The sequence below is a fragment of the Vicia villosa genome, linkage group LG3 (assembly GCF_029867415.1).
Source record: "Vicia villosa cultivar HV-30 ecotype Madison, WI linkage group LG3, Vvil1.0, whole genome shotgun sequence".
Taxonomy (NCBI): domain Eukaryota; kingdom Viridiplantae; phylum Streptophyta; class Magnoliopsida; order Fabales; family Fabaceae; genus Vicia; species Vicia villosa.
Window position 1 is genome coordinate 57,806,852 of NC_081182.1, and position 11,959 is coordinate 57,818,810.

The 11,959-nt window shown below is 36.4% G+C and overlaps 1 protein-coding gene across 1 annotated transcript; it reads left to right on the forward strand.

The window, feature by feature from the left end:
• The first annotated feature begins 138 nt into the window (after positions 1-138).
• On the forward strand, positions 139-11,288 carry LOC131661565 (MADS-box transcription factor 1-like). The gene is made up of 7 exons (XM_058931148.1): positions 139-477; positions 1,550-1,634; positions 10,241-10,308; positions 10,393-10,492; positions 10,586-10,627; positions 10,712-10,753; positions 10,831-11,288. The coding sequence occupies exons 1-7, from the start codon at positions 293-295 to the stop codon at positions 11,059-11,061; spliced, it is 753 nt and encodes a 250-aa protein (XP_058787131.1). The 5' UTR covers positions 139-292; the 3' UTR covers positions 11,062-11,288.
• Positions 11,289-11,959: the final 671 nt, after the last annotated feature.

Here is an 11,959-nt window from a genome sequence, read left to right on the forward strand (position 1 = left end):
TCTCTATCATTTGTACATACTTAGTTGAACAAAGCACTCGCCATAATGTATGAAAGAAAATGACAAGTAGAGAGAGAAAACCATTATCTCTCTCATTAGGGCTTTGTTTGATAACGATGGTTTTGCTCACATTCTTAATACACGTACCTCTCACCATCACACTTGATAACCTAGAGAGAGAAAGAGAGAGAGACTTGTATAAAATATTTATTATTAAATACTGAAATATAATTGTAAGGTTTAATATTTGTGTTGTGAGTGTAAGAAAGAAAATTGAAGAAAAGAGAGAAAGATGGGGAGAGGAAGAGTGGAACTGAAGAGAATTGAGAACAAGATCAACAGACAAGTTACCTTTGCAAAACGAAGAAATGGTCTTTTGAAAAAAGCTTATGAGCTTTCTGTTCTTTGTGATGCCGAGGTTGCTCTTATTGTCTTCTCCAATAGAGGAAAACTCTATGAGTTTTGCAGCACTTCAAGGTAGCATATAATATATAATATATAATATAATAATTCAAATGCAAATTAATAATAATAATAATAATAATAAATGTTTTGATGATTCTTCTTAAAAGATCTTTAAAGTATTTTCCTTTTTTTGTTGTTGCTGTTTTGAGTGATTGAAGAGTAGCAGCTAGCTTTTTGTAGCTTATCAATTTGTTTATCTATTTTTCTGTTTGATATTTGAAAAAATTTGAAAAAGTAGATTTTCTTTTTTCACTGTTTGAGTTTTTTCCCTTTCTGTGAATGTCTCGGCGTTTATAGCAGGTTGAGTATTTCTGTGATAGGATTGCTGTTAGATCTGCAACTGGAAACACAATAAACCAAAACAAACAAAACATGTATATTTGAAATATAAAATATAAGATAAAAAAAACATCATAAGAAAGAAAGAACACTGTTGTATTGTAAATTGATGTGTTTGTTTTTTAATTTTGTTTTCCATACAATTCTTTGGTTTTCTCTTTCTTTCCTTCTTTTAGGTATCAACACATCAATCCAAAAGTTTCTGGTTTTGCTTCATTTGTGTTTGAAGCAGATCTGGTTCAAAAGTTTTTCCCTAAACCAATTTGGGGTCTAGGTCAGGTTTCATTTCAGTGCAATTTGGTGTTGGGAACACAAACATCATTAAATTTTTGGTACTACTGTGTCTGCTTTTGCTTTTAGAATCACTCAGACAACCTAACCCATGTCTGCTTTTTCTCTCATCCAAGCTAACATAACACTTTCTCACATTTACATCTTTGAACCTACCTAGGGTTTTCCTTTCTTTTTTTTCTTTCTTGTCTTGTTTCTTTTCACTTCAACTCAACTCAACTCTATTCAACCATTTATTTTTCTTGTTGACTTAACTTTTTGGAAAACATCTTAGATCTTTGAGATCTCATTTGAGTCAAAACCAGACAAAGCTATGATCCATGGATCTACTTGTGAATTTGAAAAGTGGCACATAAATGAGCTATTTCACTTATTATCCAGTGGTTATACTTATTCAATTTCCAACAGTTTCATTTGTGATACATATGATTTTGTTTTGAATGTAAACATGCAGCATGCTGAAAACTCTTGAGAGGTATCAGAAATGCAACTATGGAGCACCTGAGGGTAATGTGACATCAAAGGAGGCTTTGGTATTGGTGAATATTCTAACTCACTCTATTTAACTAAGTATTGGTGTGTTTTTTCTTTTTTTGACATATCAATTTCTTTTGTTTTCATTTTGGTTTAGCTTGTTGAGTTATAGAACATTATAAGTTTTTTGAATGGCTAACATTAGTGTGAGCTATATGTTATTTGAAAGTGTTGAACTCATGTTTTTATTATACGATTCTAATTTTAGGTTATCCTTCAAACCACTAAGTCAACTTGTCATTCCTGATTTTAGGTTATCACTATTTGTCATTAAAAAATTGAATTCATATATAGAAATGGTTTAATTCATATACACTATTAATACAAACTTCTTTTTACACATTTTCAACCAATTATAATTATTAAATTATTAGATGATTACAAATATTTGCTTTTAATCTAAATTAATTTTAGAGTCTGTTTGTGGTTTGGTTTTTTAGCTTTTGAAAAAAATTTAATTTAATTAAAGATTAAATGGTCATCTTAATCAGATATGTCAAAATAAATATATGAATCAACATTCTAAATGATCATATCCTAATAGTCTCCTTAAGTCAGCTCAGTTGATAGTTGTGCAGGAAAATCATATATAGAAATGCGAGTTAGAATCCGCGATACTCCACTTATTTATACTTATAATGATGAAATTCCTCGTGAACAACGTGTATATTTTACACGAATTTGTGAGGAGGCCACTGCTAGGTATGTCTGCCCCGATTCTTGACGAGCAACTTGATATTTCCTTAGTTTTTTTTAAATAAGCAAATGGTATTAAAGGGAGCAAAAGGGATGCTCCACCCCAATACAAGAAGGAAAGCTCCTACCTCTCAAAGCAATCAAGAGGTCGAATATTCCATAAATGAAAATTACAAAGATTAATCGGCTTAAGAAAAGTAGAATTCCACCTCCAAGAGTTATGGACTATCTCCGTCATACACTCAATGAAACTAAACGGCTCCTCCTTGAAAATCACCGCATTCCGCTTAGACCATATAGACCAAACCGTTGCAAGCCAAATATTCCCCACTAACATTCTCTTATTAAGACAAGATACTTTCCCACAATGGTAAAAAAAATCACCAAACTCTTCGATAGTTAGAATGTCGGAAATATCTAGCCACATAAACACCCTTCTCCATATACGGATAGTAATAACACAAGAAGAGAATAGGTGAAAGAGACTTTCCTCCTCCGTGCCACATAAAGAACATAAAGAATCCGTACCTTCCGCTAAAATTCCCCTTCTTATTAATTGATCCCTCGTGGCCAAACGATTGTGAATAAATCTCCATCCAAAGACAAGGATTTTTGAGGGAACTTTGCACTTCCACATATTGTTTAAAGCCGTGACCTTAACTAGGGGTGTGCAAAATAACCGGTTTCCATAAACCGATTTAGAAAATTTGGTGAACCAATTTTAAAAACCCAAACCATTTTGCATAAAAACTGATCCAAAACCATTTCATTGAACCAAATTAAAACCGGTACCCATTATAAAAAACCAATTCTTAAATGGTTAACCTAATTTTCTATCACTTGCATAAGTTTTTTTTTTTTTCAAAACGTAAGTTTTTTTTTTTGCATTCAGTGCTTCTTCTTCATCTTTCTTATTTTTATACTGATGTCCTTGAAATCAGTATAAACAAGATTAAATTTTATTTGCTTCTTCAATCCTTCATTTTTCAATCAACTCTAAGAATACTTGTTCTTTTGGTTTTGTTGGTTGCTAAGTGATTCTAATAAATCTCTTGCATTTTTTTCATCTCCTTCAGATTTTCTAGATCTTAAAAGCAATTACTCTTTCATCTCCTCTTCCTAGAGCTTTTGAATTATCAGTTTTGTGTGATGCTGAAGTTGCTCTTATTGTTTTTTCAACAAGAGGAAAACTGTATGAATTTTTATCTGTTGTTGCATTTTAACTTTGCTCAGTATTTATTTTTATTGATAAAAAATTAGTTTTAAAATTGGTTTTAAAAAAACTAGTTTTTTATTATTTTTTTTTAAAAAAAACAAGTTTTGAGAGAACCGGTTTAAAACCGGTTTTTTTGTTAAAACTGGTTTTTATGAAAAACCGGTTTAGAACCGAACCAATTCTTATGTAAACCGGTTTTAAAAAAATAAACCGGTTTTAAAAAAATAGTTTTAAGATCCAAACCAAACCATATATATGGTTCAATTTGGTTTGGTTATTGATCCATGCACACCCCTAACCTTAACTCCATCCAACGAAGTACCTGAAAGAAAGGCCAAAAAGAACTCGTAGCAAGACTTGACGGAGAAGCATCCATTAGAATTTCTGGTCCACAAGAAACTATCCTCACAATGCTCCCTAACCGTAACACGATTAAGGGCCTCCAACAAAGGCCGAAGAAGCCCCGCAAAATACTGTGCTGAGGACACGCCTGAGCTGGACCCGAAACCAGTCACAGGCTGCACAGCAGTAACGCTGCCAGCAGCTGCAACAGCATGGCCTCGACGCTGCCAGGAGGCAGAATCCATCAGCGTCACCGTTTCCGTACCGTCAGCCCCTTCTCCAAACCAAACCTCAGTATTCCACCTCCAAACACCTTCTTCAAATGACCCTGCATGTTTAATGGAATCAAGAAAATTAACAGGCAAGGAAAAGAGCTCAGAATGAGATTCCATCAAAGATTTTTGCCCCGTCCATATCGCGTACCACAAGGGAGTATGAGCTCCGTTACCGACATTACATCTAATAGCACTCGAAAAATTGTTGAAAAGAAGTCTCTCATAATTATCTGATAACATCAAATCTCTCCACCAATGAGAGTCCTTCTTATTCAACACCGATATATCACCAATCAACACTTTAAGCTTCGTATTACCATATCTAGCTTCTAACAAGTCTTGCCACACCGCCTCTTTTTCCGTTAGGATACGCCACTTCCATTTACTTAATAATGCTAAATTCATTATCTCCACATTTTTCACTCCCAATCCACCTTCCTTTTTTGATTTGCAAACCGTATCCCATCCAATCCAATGGATGGTCTTTTTACTATCAAATCCGCCCCAAATGAACTTACTTTGGATAGTTCGAATTTCGTTCAACACCTTCTTAGGAGCTTTGTAAAAAGACAACGAATAAATAGGGATAGAGTTTAGAACCGAATTGACCAACTCCACCCTCCCCGCCATACTAAGGAATCTACCTCTCCACACATTCAAACGATTCCGAAGCGACACTAAAAGATCCTTCCACATTGATAGCTTCCGAGGACTTTCTCCAACTCTAACTCCTAGGAACTTGAAAGGGAGAGATCCGATTTTACAAGATAAGAAAGACGAGGCCGCATCTAAATACCAATCACCCACATTAATGCCATAGATATTACTCTTGTGAAAATTAATCCTCAATCCCGACATCAATTCAAAACCTCTTAGAATTACTTTCAAACTCCATAAATTCGCGGTGTCCCCCTCGGCCAAAACTATAGTATCGTCCGCAAATTGTAACAAATCCACCTCTTTGTCCTCTTTGTATTTAAACCCCCGAAATTCCCCTAACTCCTTAGATCTCTTCATTAACGCCGTAAGAACCTCCATAACTAACACGAACACAAACGGAGACAAAGGATCGCCTTGCCTAAGGCCTTTCTCCACTGTAAAATCTTTGGTCGCACTCCCATTAACAAGAACGGACAAAGAATTCGAAAAAATACAACACTCCATCCACCTCATCCATCGGTCTCCAAACCCCATCCTTTTGAACATATACCTAACAAAGTTCCAACTAACTCTATCATAGGCTTTCTCAAAATCGACTTTCAACACCACGCAACTTCTCTTTTCTCTTTTAGCTAAATCAATCAACTCATTCACAACGAGAATACCATCCGCTATATTTCTTCCTTCTATAAATGCCGATTGATTATTAGACACAAGATTCCCAATAACCCTCTTAAGTCTATTAGCCAATAACTTTGCCAAAATCTTGTACAAGCTACCCACCAAACAAATTGGGCGATATTCGTTCAAAGCTTGAGGATTATTGACTTTAGGCACAAGCGTTATGAAAGAAGATGTACAAGCTTTAGTAAGTTTTGCCTTCTCATGGAAATCCTTCACAAAAGAGAAAACGTCCACCTTTAATAACTCCCAATTCTTCTTGAAGAATTCAAGGGTAAAACCATCCGGACCGGGGCTTTTGTTCCCATCACACGACCACACCGCTTCTTTTATCTCTTCTTCCGAAAAACTTCTCTCCAACCAAGACGCCTCCGTTTCCTTAAGGGTGTTGAAAAAAAGACCCTCCGGAACCGGTCTTTCCCTATCTTCCTCCTTATAAAAGTCACAAAAATATCTTCTAACCTCCTCCTTGATATTATCCACCCCTTCTACACAACCATTGGAAACTTCCAAAGAAGTTATAGCTTTCCTTATATTTCTCTCCTTCAAAGAATTGTGAAAAAATTTTGAGTTTTTATCACCTTCCTTCAACCAAAGATTGCGAGACTTTAATCTAAGCATACTTTCTTTAAGATTCAAATGAGCCCAAAATTCTAAAGTAGCCTTCCTTCTATCCTCAACCTCCTCCTCAACATCAACCCCCATATTATCCTCAATCTCCTTATCAAGAGCATTAATTTTTCCCGAGGCTTCCTCCACTCTCAAATCGATCCAACCAAACACCTCCCTATTCCATATCCGAAAATGCTCCTTTAGCTTTTTAAGTTTCTCATAAAGAACAAAGTCCCCCCTTCCCCTAATCTCCAAGTTCCTCCATTCCTCACCCACAAAAGCACTAAAACCTTCATGCTTGAACCAAGCATTATTAAAGCAAAAAGGTTTTGGGCCCCAATCTATCTTCCCCACATTAAGACGAATCGGGGCGTGGTCCGATATGTCTCTTTTCTCAATTCTTTGATCAATCACCTCCCACTTCTCTATCAACTTATTTGATAGTAAGAATCTATCTAATCTACTCATAGATTTCCCATTATCTTTGAACCAAGTAAACTTCCCACCAACACAATTAATATCAATTAATTCCATCTCCTCTACAAAGCTACAAAAATCTATCATTCCTCCCCCATTCCGATAGCATCCCTCCCCACTACGCTCTTCTTTTCTCAAGACCTCATTAAAATCACCCACCACGCACCATTCCTCATTAGACCTACTACTTTTTAATCTAATTAAGGAATCCCAAAGATGCTTCCTCTCTATTCTACTACAAGAGGCATAAACGTTAACAAGATTATAAACGTTTCCCTTCCACGTCACATTGATACCAACAAAGCCGGTACCCAAGAAACTATGATTCACCACAATACTTTCCTTCCTCCATAAGATCACCATCCCTCCCGATGCCCCTATAGAATGGCTCGCCGTCCACTCTACATTCTTGTCACCCCAGAAGGAACCAGCCAGAGCATCGTCAAAGAAGGCTAATTTAGTCTCCTGTACAAAACAAACATCTATGTTGTGGGACTTAATTAAAAAACTTACTCTTTTCCTTTTAGAAAAAGACCATCCCCCTCTAATATTGTATGAGAGCAAATTCATCGATCACCTTTTTTCAACTCCTTCATACTTCTCAATCCCTCCTTATCTCTAATCTCCATAGCAGTAATAAGACCCTCTATAACTACATCCTTCTTCACACTCTCCACCCCCAGTTTTGAAATAGACTTCCACACCATCCTCCCCACATCTGATTTCTCACAGAGTCGATTATTGCATCTAACAATATCAGATTCGGCTATGGATGAAGCAGAATAGGACTCACCTGATGAAATCGAATCAGACACCGACTCTTTAAAAGATGACTCGCCTGTCATGGATTCGTGGATCTTGCTACCGTTTTTACTGTTCCGTTCGTCTCCACAAGACATCGTTCTGGGGGCAATACAATCGTAGTAAGATTTTGCAATAGGAACTTTGTTACCCAATTCCGCAACAGAAGCTGTTTTTCTGGGTTTTCGATTGTTTTTTGTGACAGGATTCAAAAGATTATTACGTGGTAGGGCCCCTTGGGTCAATCTCCTACATTCATCATCAAAAGATAATGGCCCTTTTTGGCTCTCCAACAATATACCAGGCCCATTAAACTCCATAGGGTGTACCGGCCCATTATAAGGAAAGTTGTTACCAATAGTAGCTGAGTCAGCAAAACCTTTTGACTCTTCCGAAAATTCCAACGCATTAGTTTCCCCCACACAACTCTCGGTACAGTTTCCCACACGTGCATTTAATGCATCCTTCATTTGTGGCTCGGAAATCTCCTTCTTCCCAAGAGAGGAAACGTCAAAAATCTCCTTTTCCTTATTAGACTGACAATTCTCTCCTTTTTGTGAATAAATCTGCTTTTCCTTGATAGCCTCCTCCTTAGCAGCTACACACCTATCATCCGTCCCATCACCCTTCTTCTGAGCCGGATCACGCTCCTCCCTGAACAACCCTTCCTCGCCTCCTTCTTCATCATATAGACCAAATTCCGGCGAAGATGAATCACCAGAATCAAAGTCATCTCTATCACAACCTGCTTTTGGTATATAACAAGGCCCTTCAGAAAACTCCACCAACCTTATGTTGAAAATCAGACCTTCTATGGACAATCTGATCGAATCATCAATCCATCCCTTTGCCCTAGTTTTAATGCAAATCCTTGCTTCATCCATTCTTTGCTTTAAAAGGGTACACTCATCACACTTGACGATCAAACCTCTCTCTTTTACTAAGAGAGTGAAACATCTCTCTCCCCATACATGGCATGGCACCCCCATGATCCTAAGCCAAGCGAACCTTTCTGAATCTATATCCTGTGGTTTCCATGGTTTTATAGAGCTAAACCATTGTTCCCACCAAGATTTCTTCTCCTCAATAAAACATTCAACGTCACCTCCTATCAAATCCTCCAATAGACAGAGATTGGGACCCAAGCTAGTCACTCTAATGTTAAAAATACCTTCTTCATGGAACAACTTTTTAAAATCCACCATCTTCCCGGGTTCTCTGATACTTCCTGTGAAAGCTTTAAGATAAAGATTTTTTTCTTCAAAGCTAGGTTGAAAAAACATTGTTTTCGGGTTCTGCTCACCACCAGCTGCTTTTGATGATCCAGTTCTGTTGTAGATAACATCCGCATAGGATCTATCATTAACAAACGCCCCTTTCCCATTACCTCCATGAAACTTCTTATTTTTTATTTCAAAGTCCTTCTTCACCACTGCAGGTTCTTTACTCCTTTCCTGGGCCAAAGATTCCCTTCTAAAACGAGGTAGGTTCGCGAACAACTTCCTACCTTCTAGAACAATATTGTCCAGTTTGGTAGCCATCAATGTCTCATCTTTAACGTTCAGAAATCGAACAAAACCAAAGCGTCGGCCGAACTTATCTCTTCTAGGTGGAATGACTACTTCCTCTATCTCCCCCAACTCCTTGAACTCAAAAAACAAGTCTCTTGCTTTCCATCCATCACCAAATTCCGTTACAAAGAACGAGGATACAACTTTCTCCCCCTCTAGCTTCCCATTACTTTCTCTAGCAATATCCCATTTCAAAACTCTACTCCTATCTCCCCCAACCTTGTGCCAATGTCCGGCTCTAGAGTTTCTCATTTTGAAAGAAAGCAGAAAACAACAGCAAAGAAAACCAGCTAGTAAAACCCAGAAATACCAATCCCCAAGACCAAGGCCCCTAACCCTAAGGTTAGGAGTTTAAGCCGAAGATCTTAGAAATCAGTCTCCCATAGTTCTCGCCCTAGTTCTCCTCTTGATTATTACTTCTCTTATTGATGTTTCTACTATGTGTTAAACTAGTATGAAACTGCCGAAGTTGTGGTTATTTTGTTCATTATGGAAACATCAAAGTAAATGAATGGTTGGTAGGACGGCTCAGAACAAATTCCATTGTTTTTGCGGTGGTGATGGGCAGATTATGTTTCATCTTATCTTGATTCTTGAACTTTGTTGCACCGTGAACAAAGATTGTCAACAATAACACATTTATCATTTAGTCGAGTTAAGTTTGTAAACAATCGTGGACTAGTCTCCATAAAAAGTTCTTCAGCTTCGGTAGTACTAGAAGCGGGCAAATCATCTGCAGTTAGTTGATCATTGTCTTAGTTTGTCAAGGAAGAATCTATAAGTAGAACAATCAGTATACACACTATTGTCTGGCTTTTTTTTTTTTAAATAGGCGATGTATCTATTTAAGGGAGTATAAGGATACTCCACCCAGAAAACAAACGGAAAACCCCTACAATCCAAAACAAAGGAGAGGTAGGGTATTTCGGACAATAAATCTATTGTCTGGCTTCTAGACAGGCGCATTGTGAATAGAAGATTGAAGTAGTATATTGAGTAGAAGAGTACATCAAATATTGTTTAAGTGCTTAGATTTTGTTGAATCATATTTCTGTCCCAAATTTTCTACCTCAAATGGAGCACGTCTTTAAGTTTTTAGATTTAAATTCGGATTAGCTATCTATTTTTCATGAAGCACTCTACTATTATTTTTGCTTTTAATTTTTTATGGTGCACCTTGCTTGACTTTTGGAACAGTCCCATTCCCATGAATTTTTTTCCCAACAAAATTAGTTTTTCCTTTTCTTTAACATGCAATACTTTTGCTACTATAACTGTAGGAATTAAGCAGTCAACAGGAATACTTGAAGCTGAAGGCACGTTATGAGTCTCTACAACGCTCTCAGAGGTACTCGATCATACATGATTATAGAATACTGGTATGTATAAGTCTCAATGATGTAGTATTTGACTTGTGCTCTCATTTAACTAGGAACCTTATGGGAGAAGATCTTGGCCCTCTAAGCAGCAAAGATCTTGAAACTCTCGAAAGGCAGCTAGATTCTTCCTTGAAGCAAATCAGATCCACAAGGGTACTCAACTTTCACAAACCTTGCTTATTTATTTCGATTTCTATTTATTTGAGAACAATCTTAGTACATAAAATGCAACTATTTTTTGTATAGACCCAATTCATGCTGGATCAGCTGGGAGATCTTCAACGTAAGGTATGAGAGACATTCTCTATAAATGTCTGCTATCTTCTTCCTCAAGTTACTTCTCATGCTCACTTGTTTGTGTCATTTGTGAAGGAACACTTGCTATGTGAGGCTAACAGAGCTCTCAGACAAAGGGTAACAAACATTTGAACCTACCTCTGCAACTATTAGAGATATATGTTATTTAGTTAGTGATGTTTTTGTTTTCTCAGATGGAAGGGTATCAAATAAATTCACTCCAACTGAATCTGAGCGGTGAAGATATGGGATATGGACATCATCATCATCATCATCAAGGTCATACACAGGGTGATGAACTATTTCAAGTTCAACCAATTGAGTGTGAACCAACTTTACAAATTGGATATCATCAGGGTGATCCAGGATCAGTGGTGACAGCAGGGCCAAGCATGAATAACTATATGGGTGGATGGTTACCATGATGATGATGATGATAAAGCTTTATAGATATAATACTACTACTAGCATTTTATGTTATTGTAATGTAATGGACTTAACTATATCAGTGTCTACGTACCATGTAGGCAGAATATAGTAAGGCAGTGTTCTATTATGTGTAAGTTTTCATAAACTGATCCTCCTAGCTTGCTTTTATCACTCATTCTCCTATTACATGTTATAATAAGAATAATAATAATTGTTTGTTTGCATGCAACTCTTGCCTGAAAGTATTGTTTTTATCTTAGTTCTAGACTATGTTGTTGTGAATTGCGATGGCATTAGTGTTGGTAATAGTTTGAAATTAGATGTGTCTAAAACTTTTAGAAATTTTTATGTAAAAATCTACAAGTACTTAATTATAGAAAAGTGTGGAAAGTATTTAAAAGTGAGTTTTAATTTGAAATCTTCTAGAAATAACTCATGGTACTTGGGGGCAGTGTAGATGTAAGGAGAAATTTGTAGAGCTTAAAGAGAAGGTAAATAGGAACATGTCTTTTGGAGATTTTTTTGAGTATGTCTTTTGGAGATTGAAATAAAGTGAAAATTTACGAAAAAGGTTATATTTTAATCTCGTGTAAAGATGGAATTCATACGTTTGTTAGTGACTTTTTTTTTAATCAAAATATATTTAAGAGGAATAAAAGTTTAAAACACGATTACAAAAGGAGCTAAAACGAGTCTGATATAAAAAATTGCTCACCAAATAAAACCTATCTTAAGTATAGCGAAGGATTTTTGTTAAACTCATAAAAATTGCAATTGGAATGAGAAATTTTTCCTATATAAGACTACCTCCATAACAATGCTTTGCATCTCCAAACCACATCTCTAGCATTCCAACCATAGTTCTTAAAAATGATATCATTCCTACATAACCAA